Below are 21,487 nucleotides of genomic sequence, written 5' to 3'. Positions count from 1 at the left end.
GCTACTGAGAAAGAAACAAAAGTAAGATTTATGGAGAAATTGAGCTTGTTTAGTAGAATGACAGATGAGAAATAGGCCTTGAATAAATTTCAGCCAGTAATGCTGAATACACAGTTCAAAACGGCTAAAGGAAGAGGTAGATATAGAAAAGGCCAGGAGAAACCAGATGATTCCACCAGGATTACATCATGCTCAGACTGAGATTTCAAAGTTATATTTTTGGCTCTTATGCATATGCAGAAACAGATATTGACTTATGAAACAATTTAATAATGGTCAAGTCTAGGCTTAATTTGGAGAAGCTCATCTAGAAAAACCAATGTTCATAGAATGGGGCCACTGAAGTACTGAAGAATTATGCACTGCATTTGAAGTTTTCTAAGACCGTAAATACTGCTATATTGAATATAACGTTAAGCAATTCTCATAAAAGGACCCACAATCTTATGTACAAGCAAGATAACTTCAAAGAAGCATTGGGTCACATCCTTCAATTGATTGACAAAAGTACAAATTACAAAAATATTCACAGAAATTCAGAAATAAAGAAATGTCAGTCACTTGAGAATGAAATTTGTAGAAGATACATGAAAGCTGAGCAGAAACAGCTGCAGGAAAAATGAGATTGGCTCAAATGGTTCAAATGGCTCTGAGCGCTATGGGAGTTAGCATCATAGGTCATCAGTCCCCTAGAACTGAGAACTACCTAAACCTAACTAATGTAAGGACATCACCCATATCCATGCCCGAGGCAGGATTCGAACCTGCGAACGTAGCGGTCGCGCTGTTCCAGACTGAAGTGCCTAGAACCACTGGGCCACTCAGGCCGGCAAAAATGAGATTAGTAGCACAAATAGTTGTTTGAATATGTGAATTATATCACAAAATAACTTTCTGTGAAATTAAAAGCAGAGTTAAGAGTGATCTTGGAACTACCCTGTTATGAGCAGAGGAGGGGGCAGATATGTGAAATACGTACATTGAGTGTCTCTGTGACGCAAGATACTCGAAAATCTGAAGGAAAAAAACTAACCTATAGAAAAAGCCAGGTAATAAATAATACGTACAGGAAACAGGAGGTAGCAATACTATTATTGGAAGGCCAAGCAGAAGGATCTCGCATTAAAAATGCTGTAAGACAGGGTTGTAGTTCTTTGCCTCTAATCTTCAGTCTATACATTTCAGATGCAATGATAGAAGTAAAAGAATGGTTCAACAGTGGGAGTAAAATTCAAGGGAAAAGTATAATGATGATAAATTCATTGATGAATTTAATGTTCTCAGTGAAAGTGAAGAAGAATTACAGGATAGTGTTGGAAGATAAGAACAGTTTAATGAGAACAGAATGTGGAGTGTGAGTGAACCAAGGAAAGATGAGGGTAATGAGGAGTAGCAAAAGTGAGATTACTGATAAAATAAAAATGAGGGAACCAGGATATCGCCAAAGTTAATGAATTCCTCCATTTGGAAGAATAACAAGGCTTGATGGATGTAGCAAGACGGACATGAAATGCAGATTGTCATAGGCAAAGAGGGCATTCCTTGCCAAGAGAAACAGCTAGTATTATGTCGGCCTTAATCTGCGGAAGAAATTTCTGTGCACGAACTTTTGAAGAACCTCATTATGAGGCGTTGTATGATAGTGAGTTGTGGTCTGTGGAAAATCGGAAACGAAGAAAATCGAAGCGTTTGAGATGATGTGCTACAGATAAAATACGAAGATGTTCTCCAGAATATCGACGAAGAATGGAACATATGAGAAGAAAAACAGGATCACAGGACATGTATTACGACATCAGAGATTAACATTCATGTACTACAGGGAGCTGGAGAGGTTAAAATATGCAGGGGAAGACAGAGATCGGAATACATCCAGCTAATAACTGAACACGTATGTTGGAAGTGGTACTCTTCAGCTGTAGAGGTTTCCACAACAGGGAAATTCGTGATGGCCCGCATTGAACCTGTTAAAAGGATGGTGATTCAGGAATGTGAATTACTAAAAGTCCACAAACATCAAGAACTATATTTAGAAGAAAGATCTTTAAAGTATATTTGTCTCCAGAACTGTAAAGCACTATTTTTGCGATTGTATGAATTATAATTATTTATTTCGTGAGGACTATCTACTTATACATCATCTCCCAGAAAGAAATAAAGTGGTAGTATATTTTCAAATTTTGAAAAGGGAAGACTACAGTGTACTTATTTAGGTGCAACTGGAAAGAGCAATAGGTGATGAAAGTATCTAGTAGGTGAGATAAAGCTAGCAGCACACCGCAATAAAGGCAAACGTGGAAGGAAAACGAAGTTCGCATAGCGTTATAGAAACAGACTATGATAACTACAATTTTTTACTATTGTGATAACAGTACTTGCATTCAAAACTTTTTAAACACGAGTAATATACTACTACACTTACGTTGGAGTTGCTTAAGACTGAACAAACATTCATGCACTGAATACATAGACACAGATTTCTGAGAATAATTTGAAAACTTCTGCTGCAGTAATGTCAACCTACTTTGCCGCATTTTTATCTTATTCAATGTAATTATTAGTTTTTGAACTTCATCTTGAATTTACTTCTGAGTAAAGTGTACAACTGACAATTACATAACTATACAACTCTATATTTTGTCAAGACATCGCAAGACAACTTATTTCAACTACAAAGGACTCCTTTAGTCTTTCAAGTCAAGAGTAGAAATAAGTATCTCGGAAGTCCTCATTCCGAAATAGTTATCAGTTCGTCTCTTTCTTGTTTTCGTTATTAAATATCCTATATTTTCCAGTGTATCATCTTCTATATTCTAGTGTCCATTTGTAACGTGTGCGTTGGGCACACAATACTCCTTAAAGCCTGTGCTATGGTAATTGAGCGGGGTTCACCTTATGAGAAAAGATTTTCTTACAGATATCGACCGCGTGTACCTGAATGGTGGCAAATCAGAATTACACCCACTCTGTAATAACAATGATCCGGCAAGTAAATTCAAAATGCAATTACACGTCAAGATGGACCAAAAGCAACCCTGAAGATGCTACCAGTTTGTTAATAATACGGTCGCCAACCTAATTAGGTATTAACTGAGTTTCTTCCCTCTACAAGTTGGTGTATATTCATGCAAAACAACACGTAGTAACACTGCATAATATAGTAGAATTTTAGAACCAGAAAATCTAATGAGCTGACAGTTTCACGTTCTGTACTGATATGGAAAACCAATGAATACATAACACTACACTACAATGTATACTACAAAACTTTATACTGTCTATTAATCTGATTAAAATCGGACATAGGTTACCCTAGATATAGCACTTTCGAGCCACACACAAAATGTCAATTTTAATAAAGATAAGACACTGATAAATTTTTTCTTTTATATTGACTTTAACTTTTGGTGGTCAAACCAATTTAGAACACTTCAGAATTCAAATGAATAAAATGGGGGGGGGGGGGACTCTGAAACTGTATAACAAAATTGATTACTGAAATTATTATGCGTTCAAGATTTCCAGTATATGAGTTACTACTATTTTTTCTTATTCACTGTTCATTTAAATACTTTTATATCTGTCTCGAAATAATTGAACTTCATTACTATATCAATATTAAAGTTATTCATTTACTGGTTCATTAACAAAACTGTTCTTTAAATACCATTCTAACATAGCTAGGTCTGCAAGTAATTATTATTAACACAAAATTTAATTTTTCATTTCGGGACACTCGGATTGCACAACATTTGGAAAGGACCCTGTCTAGGTTAGTTGTGAGGATAATTAAATGATGAGAAATTTCTGGTAAAATTTAGTTTATTATTGAACAGTTCACTATATGGTCCATATGAATACAGTACTAAAAGTTTCAACCTGCTTGTATCGATGCGGCGGTTGGCGGGCGGTGGCGGGTGAGGCACAGAGCACACATACAACCACAGGTATGGCTCTTGACGTATCGGCACTTTAATTCTTCTTTCCGCCACAATACTTTTCCACTTAGTGCCTATGGACCTTTGCCGTGCTGTGTGGGCGTTGGAACGGCATACCCGAGGCTCGGTGAATCTATGTCTTCCAGGAGAGCCTCCTCGCTCCAGAAGGTGTTGCTCAAACCAGTGCCAAACTCCAACTACTACTGAGCCCGTTGTGCCGTGCAGTGCCCGCGTGCATTTTCCCGCGCTCGCCTGCCATCCACCTTTTACCACTCCCTGACAGGCCGGGTATTCACTCGAGGTTTTGCATTCTACATATTCTAACACATTGCCTACATATGGACCAGACGCACAATTACAATTTTAAACATTTTACAACAGTTCCAAAATTTGTTACATCTCAATTCTATCACAATATTACTTGACATTTGACATAAACATTAATCTTCACATTGAAAGTTGTTTACAGTTTTTTTAACACAATGGCATGAAACAAAAAAAGAAATGAAATCAGAACATCAATTACACTAGTTTATCGAAAAATCAGATGGAAAAGAATATTACTTATATGTACAATAGCACAACGCCGTTGTTGTTACACATTGTTATTGTACCTCACAACCAGGCTACTATTCATATTCATATCAACACCTCAATATACCTGCTAACCCTGCGCTTTACTTCTGAGGGGCTTACCATGCTTCCATGCTTACGTACCGGTATTTTCCCAGAACTCTTTCAATTCACTCGAGTTTCAACAGTAGGTATACGTTCAATGTTGTCTGCAGAAAACACTATAATCGTTCTCCTTTTCATTTTATACCCCAAAGGCTACATTTTCTAACTGTTCCGACGCACTTTCACTCGTCTGATGCAGCGATCCTGCCCCGATGACAGCATAATTTTAATTTCCATTCACTCTGTTTTTGGATATTCTCATTTTTATTAATATTTACTTCTAGCGTTGTAACATTAAGCTTCGCAGTTGTTCGGTTCTATGTCAATCTTGAGACGAACGCTTTGGTCGTTTAGTGATTCTTAAGTATATCGGTCATATATGTTCAAACGTGTAAGACATTTTAACTTTATACCTTAATTACGTTGAAATCAGTTGTTGGTATACTTTGCATTTCAAGTAAGTAAATTTCATTCTGCCGAATTTCAGAATGTGCTTCACTGTTGCATCCCCAAATCATATTACGTGAACGTCATTTGTTTTCCGCGTGATGAATGCATTGGATTTCTTGTTTTGTATAGCCCAAGGATTCCATCATGGTAATACTAAGAATAAAAGAGAGAATCATCTGCTGTGTTTTAAACAAGATGATACTTGCTAGCTGACGTGATGGGTGGATGAAGTTTCCTGTGTAAATGGGCCCTGTATCTGATGTACATTAATAATGATCCTCCAAAATAATATATTAGGAATCGAATGACTTCTCATTGAAACAAGAATTACAATTACTTCAGTTTAACCCTATAAAATGATTCGTAAAAGAGTTGACAACGTATGGCAATACCGCTGTAATAAACATTTGGCACATACGACAAAGGGGTGTGGTGAAGTGATTCTAATAATAACACAAGTGAAATAATTGCAGGTCTCAATTTGGACTTTATTGCCTGATGTTAATTGAGTGGACAGATGGTATAGAATGGAATGTGGTGTAAGATGAAAGTACATTTTTCATCCAGCTAAATGCAAGTCTTCAAAGTGAAGCTTGGATCAATCGAAGTACTTTAAAATGGCATTTATGTCCCAACACAGTCCCTCGAATTTGCTGCAGGATCTATCTATAGTAAATTGTAGGTGGATGCTGTAGTGGCTGAGGACACAGGCACCGTTAGCACCAACCATCCACACTAATGACGAAGTGCAAATCAGCTTGAAACTTCTCAAGAGCCCCGAAAATCAGCTCTGGTGGCAGCAGGCTGTAAGTGGCTCTCACTGATGAACTTGGACAGCAGAGCCTCCCAAAGACCGATTCCTGAAGATCAAGTAATTTCTGATCAAATGTTCATTAAAAAGAAACCTCAAACTGCCAAGTGTTGCATACTTATTTCTATTCAGATTTTGTGGGTTTCGGATCATCCCAGCGATAACCGTTAAAAATGTTCCTTAGACACAGTAGTCCCTTTCCGAAGGGTATTTTGCAGTTGATTAATCAGTAACAGGCGTTCTACCATTTAACACAGGTAAAAGTCATCATACTCTCTCTCCATCACACTCTTACCTGGTTTTTGAAAAGTCCACGATCCAGTGGTGTCTCAAACTTTCAGAGGCCCATAACTACTGTTCCCATTCCATAATCGAGATGTTTACCTGTGGCACCCAGTACTTTCGGCAGAGAAACTGAGATTTCAACTTTTGTGCACGATACTGCACTCTGCTGAAAAGCGTTCCTCCTTTTCAACTCCTGGGTTGTAAAGCAGTCACAGCTGTAGGCTTGAGCCACAGAAGACCCTATCTGCATTAGTCTCCCCTGCTTCGGACATCGAAGTGTGGCATTTCAAAAAGGCTGCTCGTGGCCTCTGTCTCACTGACCTGCACCAGTCCTGAAGCATCATTCCTCGAAACAGCTCCGAGGGTGGCGGCCTAGTTGAGTCCCCAGGCAGCCAGGGTGTTTCTGCACCATCCCAAATCTACTTTCAAAGTCCTCTCATTCATATGAGTGATGCAAATCTGAATAAAAGTGTAAATGAAGAGAAAGGTTACATTAGTCACTTATAGACAATCATTAATACTGTTATTTATTACATTCCACAGCACTGATGAAATATTCGGATCTAATATATCCCTCCTTGTGATTTTACTTACGTCATGAAACCGTTACTGAATGGAATTGAAATGTTTGTGTACCAGTCTCCCAGTGGAGCTCTCTTCGACTTCAGTAAAACAGTACTTTGGTTTCACCTCTGAATAGCATTGAGTCCAACTAATTTTCTGTTTTATGTAAATTAACCAAAAGATGCCAACATCAAGACTAGGCATCACATCTAGTGAACTAGAATCAGATTGAAAAGCTGAAAATGTAAGTATGCACATTCCACAGCTGAATATCACTGGGTACTAAGATTAAGAGGCGAAGGGAATTTTTTGCGTAAGAGGTATGTTCATGGATGTGCTGCTTGACACAGTATTGACAGTTACTGTGATATTTGATGATTTAGCAGAATTCGTGCGTAAGTGTCAGAGAAGCATTAATAAACCATCTGCCACTGTGATTTCACGGTAGGTTTCCAAGACTTGGTGACAGCATTTCATTAGATAGTTTGTACAGTCTGTTTCACTGCAGTCAGTACCAAAGTAGGTCTCGGCGGAGTTCAGCCGTTAGAACACATCCCTGCGAAAGGCAAAGATCCAGAATTTGAGAATCGGCCTGGCCAACAATTTTAATATTCCAAGAAGTTTCATATCAGGGCACACTACGCTGTTGTGTCTAAATTTCGTTTTGGAAACAACCCCCCAGGCTGTAGCTAGGCCATGTCTCCACAATTTCCTTTCTTGCAGGAGTGCTAGTCTTTAAAGTTTCAAAGGACAGCTTTTGTGAAATATGGAAGGTAGGACGTGAGGTAGTGCAGGAAATAAAGCTGCGAGGACGATTTGTGAGTAGTACTCTGGTAGCTAAGTCAGTAGAGCACTTTTCCGCAAAAACTTCCCAAGTTCGAGTGTTGGTCCTGAACGCAGTTTTAATATGTCAGGACTATTCCTACACTGCACACTCCATCTTAAGGTGGAAATTTCAGTAGATATTGAAATAACTAAACTCCAAAAGTTACACAAAAGTCTATTTGAACACTTAACCCTTTCACGTATATGGGACACATTTGTTCCACACATAAATCACCTTACTAATTGGACTGCAATCACAGTTGATGTGCTGCAGATGCACTACTTGAAGCAGAGTTATTTGTTTACTTTAATATCGTACATCTTTGCTTGCAACAATTACTGTAACTACCATTAGTCGTCGGTTATTGTTGGTAGTTCTCACTTCGAGCAGGCACACAAATTTATTCACTTATTGTATGCATATTGTGTTCTCTGCCTTACTGTCAAAGCATGAAAGTATATTCAAGTAAGTTTCTCTTTTACTTGAGACCATTCATTTAGAAAATAATTGTATTTCATCAGTGGAAATCTTTATTTTCATTCTTTGGGACATAGTTGTCCCAATGTACCACAATGGTAATTTGTGTACTTGTTTTTGAATGTCATGAAATCGTTACTATTACGTAATAAAAAACGAGCAGAATGATATTTAAAATTCAGTTTAAAATACGTTATCTTTCATTTTATTAAATAAGCGGAAAAAATTTGTACTGGTATAATTTCAAATCTGCCTTTAGGTCATGTGCTCCAGAAAAAGAGAATTTTTCTTCACTGATGAAAGTGTTATGCAGATTTTGGAGGCTTGCAGTAGTGATGACGAAGATAATCTGTTACTGGATGAAGAAGATAAAATTTTTCTTGAAGGAGATATCAGAACCAAATGCTGAGGTACCTGATTCCCTTCCATATTCACCAGAATTTAAATGGTCTGGAACTTACCAACCAAGACAGTTCAGTGATAACATGAATCATGAATTTGGGAAAGTGCTTTTGTTTAGTGTCAGTGAAAATCGTGAAATGCAACAGCCATTTGAAATTTTTTCTTCCACTATTGGCCTAAAAGATTTGGTGCATGATATATTAATTCCTGAAAGTATTCGGTATGCAGAACAATCAGGCAACGCATTCAGCACAAATGAAATCAAGGCATTTCTTGGTATGAACCTGCTAATGGGGTACCATATTTTGCCTACATTTAGAAGCTACTGGGCAACTGAACCCGATTTAGGTGTTGTTTATATAGCTCAGATTATGCTACTGCATCGGTTTGAAGAGATTAGAAAGTACTTACATTTTTCCAACAATGATATCAGTCAATAAAGGAAGTCTGCACATACAAAAGTGAGACCTTTAATTACCCATTTGAACAAACCCTTCCAGGAATATTTTAGTCCAATAGATGAGCATATGATCAGATTCAAAGACATAATATTATGTGATAGTATGTCAAAAATAAGCCAGTCAAATGGGGTTTCAAAATGTGGTGCAGATGTGATTCGGAAACTGGCTACCTATTTGAGTGTGATTTATACACTGGCAAAAAAAAAAAAAAAAAAAAAAAAAAAAAAAAAAAAAAAAAAAAAAAAAAAAAAAAAAACCTCAGGTCTTGAAGTAGGGCTTGGTGAGTCAGTAGTTCTGCAACTGACAAAATCACTATCCAGACTGGGATGTGAAATTTAAATATATAACTTTTTCAACTCTCCAGCTTTGCAGTATTACTTTGGTTTACAAAATATTAGATCATGTGTGGGACAGTACGCACCAATCGTAAAAACATCCCAAAGACATTCCCTCCAGACAAGGAAATGAAAAGAGGTGATTGATACAGTCTCAGTAACAATGGTCTGACAATTCTCAAATGGATGGATAACAAACCAGTTTTTCTACTGACTAATTTTATTTCCCAATACAATGTACGACAGTGAAGAGCCGTCAGTCTGGTTCTTCTGAAAAGATCAATGTTCAAAGGCAAAGATTAAGTATTACCTGAGAATTTTCTTTGATCTTCTTGACATTGGTATAAACAATGCGTATGTAATATATTCAAAATTGGCAGAAGAATCAGGATTCAAATCAACGCTATCATCCCTAGAGTTCAGACAATCTAATTGGAAATTATTCAAGTCGACAAAGGAATTTATCAACAGTAGTGAAAACATCAAGAAGGTTGCAGACCAGCGGCAATCCAAAGAGTCCAGAGCACCGAATGATAAAATCAGACATAAGGAAGAGATGTGTTCATTGTGCTTCAAAGTGTGTTGCAAATCGCACTTACAATATTTGTGAACAGTGTGGTGTTAATTTAGGCTTTACTTCAAGCAGAAACTGTTTTGCAGAATTTCACATCAAATATACAACATATACACAGCCTCTGTAATTTTTCAATGTATTAAGTGTAATGTGTTCTGTAACTGTCCTTTAAGGAGCACAGGGACAAATACGTCCCACCTTCTTTTTTTTTAGCAGTACAAACAAAACGTTTGAAATAATAACATATTTTGTATATAAAACATCCAGTTACCACAGAGATACAGAAATTTTAATCACTAGCACTTTAGTTTTCTTACATACCTGGAGCGGTTAAAAAATAATGTTAATTACAAAGTTTTCAACGGCTTAACAGAAAGGATGCTAAAGCTGGTTCCATGGATTTAATTGAATGTCTGCAATATTATACACTTCAAAACTGAATTTAAGCTAAATGATTCCATTCACTTAATGTCGACAACAGTAGCAATGCATATATATGACTAAATATTGTTTGGTTAGTTTCTGGTCATCATTGCTGCTTCTCGTGGAGCAGAAGAGCGTCAAGCAGAATCATGAATCGCAGATTTTGTTAGTGGTGACTGCGACATCATTCGCAGACCAGTGAGCGAATTTTTTTGGATAATCGGAGCATTCCATTCATTACAGATATACATACCACATGCTTCTCCGAAGTACGAAGAGGACTGTAGTGTGTACAGTGTTCATCTCAGCTAGTCACGTTTAACAGTAGTCCCTGATTACAAATAATAGTACTTCTCTGGCTATCTGTTTCAGATAGGTATTTTTACTTGGATCTCACAGATGTAGTGTATGTTTCTGATAACGAATTACGAACCAGGGCTGTTTTTGTTGCAAGCTCCGGTAGGTGAAAGAAATGGAACCCACAGTGAAAATCAAGAATGTTTTCTTTCCGGCATTAAACTAAACGTTCCGCCACTTCACTCCATAGTCGGTGTTTCGACTTCGACTTTTGTTGTACTGCTGTAGCAACTATCTATTACCCTCACCACAGAAGATAGCCGCCCGTGCTTCCCGCTAATGCTCTTCAGTATCCAGCATCTCACTGTCAGTGCTATAGTTGTGTCCCCACAACCAGCAGTTCATTGGAACAAATCGGTGTAAGTCCGCAGGAGCCATGTCTGGTCTATAAGATGGGTAATGAAACCATTCCCATCGAAAACGCTGCAGGAGATTTTTTTTAGATGTTGCTGCAGTAAGTTCCTGTAACATTGCCATACTTTCATGTCATGCATGACACTTACGTTATGTGGGCTGCATGAAACCAGGCACAAACCCTCAGAAAATGACAGCACGCTACTTACTCTTGGCAGGAGACACTATCGTTCTAGGCATCTTTGTTTGCTCACTTTGCTCTCGGAACTGAAACATGCACTGTGATGCAATCTATGAGCGTACTAGAGATATTGTACAACACCTCTGCACAAAGCTCCATCGGATTTTAACAGTGTTTTAATTTTGTGGCCGATAAAACTTTAAATGTAAAAAAATGGTTAAAATGGCTCTAAGCACTATGAGACTTAACATCTGAGGTCATTGGTCCCCTATACTTATAACTACTTAAATCTAAATCACCTAATGTCATCACACACATCCATGCCCGAGTCAGGATTCGAACCTGCAACTGTAGCAGCAGCTCCTAGAACCGCTCGGCCACAGGGGGCGGCTCTTGAATTCAACATAACTTGGAAGTTACTGCACTTTCAGTTTGTGCAATTATACTTTGAAGGTCACCACTACAAACGCCTGACCTTCTGCACCAAATGTAAGCAGAATTGTTACTCATGCACGGTTCGTAAATTTATTATTATGGCTACCTTATCCAGTACTCAAAAGTTCTCTCTTAGCTTTGAAACATGCTGTAAAGCGATACCGATCGCACATTACTGGACAATGTCTTTCGGTTTGACTTGCCACGGCGCACGGCCTGTAGTTATCTTTGTGGAATGGGCAACATATATTGGTGCAACATGTCGCTCTTTAGAGTCCTATATTTCACAGAGAAGGTTGTGCTGTGAAATAACTGTTAAAGAAAATATTGGGTACGTTGTGCCCTTTCCTTGTTAATTAGCATTGATGTTAGCCAATCATATCGTTGTGTGCCCTTAATTCAAGCGGTCCTCCATGGACAGTCTCACCGACTGTGTTTTTCGTTTCAACAATGATGAAAAGTCAGCCGTCAGCTGTACAACAATTCTTTTGTCTGGTTCACTTTACCGCTTTCGACAGTATAAACTGTCATCTTGAGAAGTGAAGTTGGCTCAAGTCATTCGTAAGCCTACGTCAAATAAGAAACGGACGGTAGTCCGTTGCTATAGAATCAATAAAACAGAGCGACATCGCTGAAAGTGTATGATATGTGCGATGAGTTGCTAACAGTCCCGTATGAAACCTCACCTCGTATATACTATATGCGGCAAAAGTTTGTTTTCCTAAAACTGAACAAGAGAGCGATATAAAAATTAGCCATCCGACAGTAGTAATTCTCAAACCCGAGCCAGAGACTGAGCCCTCACGACCGTGTGAGAACAACTGACACTAACTGTCTTTGTGGGGCCGCTTTAATTTACGCGCGCAAATGCCTGACTGCCTAATTTCAATGCTAATGAACTCGGAAATGGTGCAACATATCGAAATTTTTTTTCCCATCAGTTATTTCTCATCACCACCTACCCTTCAACGCCGTCACAAACTCTTCAGACTATTTCAAACCACATTCTATAACCATATACCTCGGTGGAAACATTTTTTGCAATTAGCTGAAAGTTTGTAGATGACTTTGGATAACCCTATATTTACTGGTTTTATACTCCTGGAAATGGAAAAAAGAACACATTGCCACCGGTGTGTCAGACCCACCATACTTGCTCCGGACACTGCGCGAGAGGGCTGTACAAGCAATGATCACACGCACGGCACAGCGGACACACCAGGAACCGCGGTGTTGGCCGTCGAATGGCGCTAGCTGCGCAGCATTTGTGCACCGCCACCGTCAGTGTCAGCCAGTTTGCCGTGGCATACGGAGCTCCATCGCAGTCTTTAACACTGGTAGCATGCCGCGACAGCGTGGACGTGAACCGTATGTGCAGTTGACGGACTTTGAGCGAGGGCGTATAGTGGGCATGCGGGAGGCCGGGTGGACGTACCGCCGAATTGCCCAACACGTGGGGCGTGAGGTCTCCACAGTACATCGATGTTGTCGCCAGTGATCGGCGGAAGGTGCACGTGCCCGTCGACCTGGGACCGGACCGCAGCGACGCACAGATGCACGCCAAGACCGTAGGATCCTACGCAGTGCCGTAGGGGACCGCACCGCCACTTCCCAGCATATTAGGGACACTGTTGCTCCTGGGGTATCGGCGAGGACCATTCGCAACCGTCTCCATGAAGCTGGGCTACGGTCCCGCACACCGTTAAGTCGTCTTCCTATCACGCCCCAACATCGTGCAGCCCGCCTCCAGTGGTGTCGCGACAGGCGTGAATGGAGGGACGAATGGAGACGTGTCGTCTTCAGCGATGAGAGTCGCTTCTGCCTTGGTGCCAATGATGGTGGTATGCGTGTTTGGCGCCGTGCAGGTGAGCGCCACAATCAGGACTGCATACGACCGAGGCACACAGGGCCAACACCCGACATCATGGTGCGGGGAGCGATCTCCTACACTGGCCGTAAACCACTGGTGATCGTCGAGGGGACACTGAATAGTACACGGTACATCCAAACCGTCATCGAACCCATCGTTCTACCATTCCTAGACCGGCAAGGGAACTTGCTGTTCCAACAGGACAATGCACGTCCGCATGTATCCCGTGCCACCCAACGTGCTCTAGAAGGTGTAAGTCAACTACCTGGCCAGCAAGATCTCCGGATCTGTCCCCCATTGAGCATGTTTGGGACTGGATGAAGCGTCGTCTCACGCGGTCTGCACGTCCAGCACGAACGCTGGTCCAACTGAGGCGCCAGGTGGAAATGGCATGGCAAGCCGTTCCACAGGACTACATCCAGCATCTCTACGATCGTGTCCATGGGAGAATAGCAGCCTGCATTGCTGCGAAAGGTGGATATACACTGTACTAGTGCCGACATTGTGCATGCTCTGTTGCCTGTGTCTATGTCCCTGTGGTTCTGTCAGTGTGATCATGTGATGTATCTGACCCCAGGAATGTGTCAATAAAGTTTCCCCTTCCTGGGACAATGAATTCACGGTGTTCTTATTTCAATTTGCAGGAGTGTATATATATAAGTGTTGACCTGTATTTACTGGCTCACTATTTCATTAAACAGTCTCAGGTAGATTAACAGTGATAAATACGTTAACACAAACCATTTACAACAAATAACGTTATATTTATGTCGTGATTAATGGAGTAATAACTTGAAGCTATGTTTCTCTTGTGACGAGGAAAAGAATATCTATTGGTTTTGACTATTTTCTCAAAGAATTTCACTCCTTTCCTAGAAATGTTTCTCATGATACTCCATGGTAGCCAGTTCGAAGCAGTTTTTCAGGAGCAACCTGAAACTTGCTCCTTATTTGAGAGGTACTTTGGCTCTTCGTACTTGCAGTAGAAGAAGATTTCAAAAAACAAGTCACATTCTTTGGGCTACATGTCTTTGTCCGTAAAAGCAATGTCTAGTTGTGTATGAGTTAAGTACACTGCCACCAACTGAAACAAATGCCGTTTTGGCCGGAGGACCGAATAAACCCACACAATCTTTAATGATCACACGACTCTAGATCCATGTTATGATCCCGTGTAGTGTTGCCCTCTATGCCAGAGAACCCCTTACAATCAACTGCATTTTTGTTGTAGAAGTAATTTTCCTTTTGACTACATTATCGTAGAAATCTTTCTCACTTAGAAGGATGCAAATACTTGAGCTGTCGGTATTATGTCTTATGAAGCTATATCTTCTTATTAAAATAAGCATATTGTAGGGAGGAGACAACCCTCATTGTATTTTTACAACAATTTATATCTTCAGGCGTAATTACAAAATGTTATTTTGATACTGTAAATGTTTAATTGTAATTTTCTTGTTTTACTACCCACATATGTTTCGGAGAAGTTTCTCTATCTTCAGTGGGTTTTATTTACTATCTGTAGAACACTATATGAAAAATTTGTGCAATAAGATATTTAGCAGCTTCTTGAGAGTATAGTATTTACATTACATTAAGTATTGACAGACATATTAACATGAAGAATAATATCGTGTTACTACGTACTGTGACTGACAGTTCTATCTGGTATTTGCAGCAGAGCTACAATTTGTGCCTTTCAGCACATCATCTGCCACTAATAAGCCTTTATCATAGTTTTGTGGCATAATTTCTCACAAATCAATTTTTTATTTTTTATTTTTTGACGTGACATAATATCCTCGTTTTGTTCCCTTCCTATAATACTACTGTCGTTATATTAAGCTGCTTTGTAGGCAAAGATTCCCTATTTCATTCTTTCACTAGTATCTTTTAGTTTACAACACTACTTTTCGCTAAATGTGTTGAAGTCTGTACTGACTGTGATCAGGCTTTATGAAATGATCGGTGGGGAGTAGAGCAGACTAAGTATTTTTACTCGCTTTTTGCGGATCTCGCATTTTCATGCTACTACAGGGTGCATGAGTGGAGCTTCCTCACATACACTGTTCCACAGCTTATAAGGTGTTCGCTTGTTCCACCATCTTGTTCTAGGCGGGACTTTTACTGTAGGGGTATCACTGTATGTTAATTTGTTTGTTTGTTTGTCTGTTTGTCTGTGTGTGTCTAGGTTTTCTGATAATTCCTTTAAATCTGACAACAGGTTTCCATTGCATAGTGCTTTGCCTTCCACGATGGCTTTCTGAAAATGGCAATTCTTTTCTTTGCATATTGTTCAAGAAATGATAAATAAAACCCACTGATGATCGAGGTATTTTTTCGAGACATGTAGTGAGTAATGAAACAAGAATAATTGTATTTGCAGAACCACATATCCTTCCCACATATTAAAACACAAACGCGTCCAAGCTTGAACCAAATAGTGAATATATATTTAACACCAAAAAGTAATGTTAATCGTATATTGCCTTAAGAGCTCTAGCAAAATGATACCACACCTAGAGATAGGTGAATTTCTAAGGAAACTTTGGAGAGCATAGTTCAGTGGTACCCGTCGGTGTAAAGAAAACATAAATTTTCCTGCAGTTGGATTCGAGACGAGAGAAATATCTCATGTTTCATACAGAGAGAGCCTGAAAGTTGCGTACATATAATCAGCATATCATTTGTGTATTGTCCTACATAGTGTGATTTAATTGATAGTTTTATGATTTGATGTCACACCTAACATTCGTATCAGAAATCTAGAACTGGTCAATACCTGTTCCTTTCTGAATGCCGCGTTGGACTCTTCATCTGTTATATTAAAAAATGAATGTTATTATTATGGCCGTTACAGCAGTCTGGGTATCGTCCCATTGAAATTAACTATAAGATGGGCAGTTCTGCTCACATAGAAGACGTGTGATATTAATGACTGATGCCTGATGGTAGTTAATTGTTTGCTTTGTAAGATAAATTTTTGTGGGCTAACAGGAAATATACTGATGAACATAAAACTTTATGACCACCTGCTTAATAGCTTGTTTGTTGTCCTTGTAATGAAATACATCACTGATTCTGCGTATCACAGATCCGACAGTTTGTTGGTAGGTTTATGGAGGTACATGGATTACATGTCTTCGCACAGGTCATGTAATTCGCTTAAATAACGGGCCGCTGACATGCGTACGTAGTTCATGACGCCCGATAGCAACCCAGATAAGATTGGTACGATTTACATCATTCGAATTTGGTCGGTGAAACACCAACGTGTGAGTTCACTGTAATGATCCTCAAACCACTGTTGCACGGTTCTGTCTCCAAGACACGGGCAATTGTACTACTGAAAAATGACATCGCCGTCGGGGAAGACATCAAGCGTCAGTGTGCCTCCGACTACTACCACAGGTCCCATGAAATGGCAGGAAACTGTCTCCCATAGCATAATACTGTTCCCACCAGCCTGCGTCCCTGGAATCTTTCGAGCCGCCGGTCACCTAGATGACGACGTTTGTGGAGACGGCCATCGAAGTAGTGTACAAAAATATGATTCACTCGAAGTGTCGACATGTTGCTATTGATCGACAGTCGAATGCCGATAGTTCCGTGCTCACTGCAATCGTAATGGATGACGTATACACGTAGGGGTGGTCCGCTGTGGAGGTCCATGTTCTACAGTGTACGATGAACGGTAGGCTCCGAAACACTTGTGAGGGCACAAGTATTGTGCTCTTTCGGCAGAGGTGCCACCGTTCACCGTCTATTTTTCTTGACGGAACAGACAAGCCTCCGAACCCCACGTTCTTTAGTTACGCGTCATGTGCCCGCAACGCGATGATGCGGCATCCATCATGGCGGTAGGCAGCGTTCTTAACGTTTTGGGTGTTCAGTGTATTAAGGATGTTACATTCACAGGATTAACAAGTTGCTCTTATGACGCCTTAGAATAGAAATAAATTTTAGAAATACTTTTATAGTTAACTCAAGTGATAGTGCATGTGTTACAACCGCAGTGCGGTGTTGGAGGTTGTGTGTTGTGTGATGGTTGGTAGCCCTGCAGGGTGCTTCCCGAGTCCCCGCGCTGGCTGCTGGCGAGAGGTCGCTTCGAGGAGGCGGAGACCATCCTGAAGAAGATCGCACGCGTCAACGGCAAGTCGCTGCCGGCCAACTACATGGTGCAGCTCAAGGTGGGTCTCTCGTCTCACGCATACAGAACAATAAGCACAGAAATGGCAGCCAACAACTGATAATCGTCACTCATATGTTGGTCAATTGCTCTTATGGTGCCAGGAGCCAAAATCTTACACAGTCAAATTCTAACTAGAAGGAAAACCATGAATTATTTTACTGTGTATCCCTCGCAATGAATGATACATAAACATTTCCTTCATTGCAAAGGATGTTTTACTTCTTTTGTCCAAAATTTACAAAACATATAAGTGTTAGGCCTCTTCATTCCAATATTGTCAGTCTTATTGCACGTGAATTATTTTTTATTTTGTTTTGATGTTCGTCTCAAATTTCTACTACCGAATGCAAAACAGAACTTTAACCTCTTCAGCTACAGATGAGTTCAAGTGCCTAACATGCCATACATATTTTCATTGAGTGTACTAACAGAAATGCAGTATCATGTTCCTGCCCATGCCGATGTTGTGGCTAATGTTGTGTAGCAGTAAAGGTGAGAAGCTGCACGACCTCAAAATTCTGCAACTCTTATTTCTTTTGAACGTCCAAACTCGGCGAAATGCTTTGCACGTAAACACTGCCACTGTTCGAGTATATTCTTTGTTGCTCAACGTTGCTGCCTAATGTGTACAATATTATTACGCTTCTATAAATCAGAAAATTACGATCCCTCTGCGTGATAACACATTAAAACTGACTCTTACATCCGTTGTTTTTAATAATAAATATTACTCAAGTTTATGGCAACTGTACGAGCAAAACCGGCTCGTTTCACCAAATATGCAGGGGGCTACTGCTTTGAGCCGTGTACCCAAATGACCCTGCACAGTGCGTCCTATCCATACGGGGAACTACATTTAACGGTTCTTCTACAATAAAGGATGTCATTCAGTTTAAACACAGTTTATTGTTTCACTTGTGCCAAGTTTAGCAGCCTTCATGTCTCATGCCAACACCACTCATCCTCCTTAACGAAATAAGTCAATTTCTTTCATGTAGTACAATTTATCAATACACGAATTACTTATTTATTTCACCAAAATTGTTCAAATCTTTCTCCGTTAAATAGGATTTAAAGGTGGTCGCGTGTAAACTAATTAATATTCTTTGAGCTACTAATGGTTATCAAACACATATCCCTCCACCACTTTCAAACTAATCATAACTCACGATTCTTCACAAAGTTATTTATTATGATTATTCAGTCACTTTTTCTGGGTCATCAGTCTTCTGATTGGTTTGATGCTGGCTGCCACGATTTCTTCATTGACTATCATGACTCAAATTAAAGAAAATACCTAATGAGATGCCGCAGTGGCTAGCAAATTGGAGTCTCATTTGGGAGGATGACGGTTAAAATCCACGTCAGGCCATCCTGATTCAGATTTTCCGTCATTTCCCTGAATCGCTTAAGGTTAATGCCGAATGGTTCCTTTGAAGCGCCACAATCGATTTCCTTCCCCATCCTTTCTTAATCTAAGCTTGTGCCCCGTCTATAATAACTTCGCCGTCGACAGGACGTTAAACACTAATCTTCCTTCATTCAAATAATAATTCTCACCGCGTTTTACTTTCCTAAATTAACTTTTTGTCCGCGATTCCACGACATAGCCCGGCCGCCATCCTTGACCATTAGTCAGGGATTCCCCCACTGTTGTGTAATTTTCAGGAGCCTCTGGAACATCCACAATGTCGCAGACTCTGAAAATGAGCTTCTAGAATCGATCTTTAGCAACGGTATCAATGATGAAACCCCTATACATCTACATGGATACTCTGAAAATCACGTTTAAGTGCCTGGCAGAGGCTTCATCGAACCACTTTCACAATTCTGTATTATTCCAATCTCGTATAGCGCACGGAAAGAACGAAAAACAATATCTATCTGTACGACCTCTGATTTCCCTTGTTTTATCGTGGTGATAGTTTCTCCCTATGTAGGTCGGTGGCAACGAAATATTTTCGCATTCGGAGGAGAAAGTTAGTGACTGGAATTTCGTGAGAAGGATCCGGCGCAGCGAAAAACACTAATCTTTTAATGATGTTCAGCCCAAATTCTGTATCATTTCAGTGACACTCTCTCTCATATTTCGCGACAATACAAAACGTTCTGCTCTTCTTTGAACTTTTTCTAGTACTTGTAACGCCGAGAACGCATATCCTCCTATTTCCATCTATTGTACTATAAATTTTTTTCCTTATTTTGTTACCTGAAGATATGACATTTCTGTGTCTTTATATATTGTAATTTTATATATATATATATATATATATATATATATATATATATATATATATATATATACACTCCTGGAAATTGAAATAAGAACACCGTGAATTCATTGTCCCTGGAAGGGGAAACTTTATTGACACATTCCTGGGGTCAGAAACATCACATGATCACACTGACAGAACCACAGGCACATAGACACAGGCAACAGAGCATGCACAATGTCGGCACTAGTACAGTGTATATCCACCTTTCGCAGCAATGCAGGCTGCTATTCTCCCATGGAGACGATCGTAGAGATGCTGGATGTAGTCCTGTGGAACGGCTTGCCATGCCATTTCCACCTGGCGCCTCAGTTGGACCAGCGTTCGTGCTGGACGTGCAGACCGCGTGAGACGACGCTTCACCCAGTCCCAAACATGCTCAATGGGGGACAGATCCGGAGATCTTGCTGGCCAGGGTAGTTGTTACACCTTCTAGAGCACGTTGGGTGGCACGGGATACATGCGGACGTGCATTGTCCTGTTGGAACAGCAAGTTCCCTTGCCGGTCTAGGAATGGTAGAACGATGGGTTCGATGACGGTTTGGATGTACCGTGCACTATTCAGTGTCCCCTCGACGATCACCAGTGGTGTACGGCCAGTGTAGGAGATCGCTCCCCACACCATGATGCCGGGTGTTGGCCCTGTGTGCCTCGGTCGTATGCAGTCCTGATTGTGGCGCTCACCTGCACGGCGCCAAACACGCATACCACCATCATTGGCACCAAGGCAGAAGCGACTCTCTTCGCTGAAGACGATACGTCTCCATTCGTCCCTCCATCACGCCTGTCGCGACACCACTGGAGGCGGGCTGCACGATGTTGGGGCGTGAGCGGAAGACGGCCTAACGGTGTGCGGGACCGTAGCCCAGCTTCATGGAGACGGTTGCGAATGGTCCTCGCCGATACCTCAGGAGCAACAGTGTCCCTAATTTGCTGGGAAGTGGCGGTGCGGTCCCCTACGGCACTGTGTAGGATCCTACGGTCTTGGTGTGCATCCGTGCGTTGCTGCGGTCCGGTCCCAGGTCGACGGGCACGTGCACCTTCCGCCGACCACTGGCGACAACATCGATGTACTGTGGAGACCTCACGCCCCACGTGTTGAGCAATCCGGCGGTACGTCCACCCGGCCTCCCGCATGCCCACTGTACGCCCTTGCTCAAAGTCCGTCAACTGCACATACGGTTCACGTCCACGCTGTCGCGGCATGCTACCAGTGTTAAAGACTGCGATGGAGCTCCGTATGCCACGGCAAACTGGCTGACACTGACGGCGGCGGTGCACAAATGCTGCGCAGCTAGCGCCATTCGACGGCCAACACCGCGGTTCCTGGTGTGTCCGCTGTGCCGTGCGAGTGATCATTGCTTGTACATCCCTCTCGCAGTTTCCGGAGCAAGTATGGTGGGTCTCACACACCGGTGTCAATGTGTTCTTTTTTCCATTTCCAGGAGTGTATATATATATATATATATATATATATATATATATATATATATATATATATATAAATGTCGATGTATAATTGGTTTGTTTTGTAAATATTATTCGTATTTTTACGCTGGGTCTGACCTAGGGAAAACTATGCTATCGAACGATTACATCGA

The 21,487-nt window shown here is 40.7% G+C and overlaps 1 protein-coding gene across 1 annotated transcript in view; it reads left to right on the top strand.

The window, feature by feature from the left end:
• LOC124606299 (beta-alanine transporter-like) overlaps positions 1–21,487 on the top strand; it is a 489,380-nt gene that overhangs the window by 288,950 nt on the left and 178,943 nt on the right. Inside the window, exon 5 of the mRNA XM_047138280.1 lies at positions 17,485–17,611. Coding sequence (XP_046994236.1) covers positions 17,485–17,611 — 127 coding nt within the window. The remainder of the gene's footprint in view (positions 1–17,484; positions 17,612–21,487) is intronic.

The sequence above is a fragment of the Schistocerca americana genome, chromosome 3, assembly GCF_021461395.2.
Source record: "Schistocerca americana isolate TAMUIC-IGC-003095 chromosome 3, iqSchAmer2.1, whole genome shotgun sequence".
In the NCBI taxonomy this organism is placed as follows: domain Eukaryota; kingdom Metazoa; phylum Arthropoda; class Insecta; order Orthoptera; family Acrididae; genus Schistocerca; species Schistocerca americana.
This window is presented reverse-complemented; position numbering and strand designations above follow the sequence as displayed.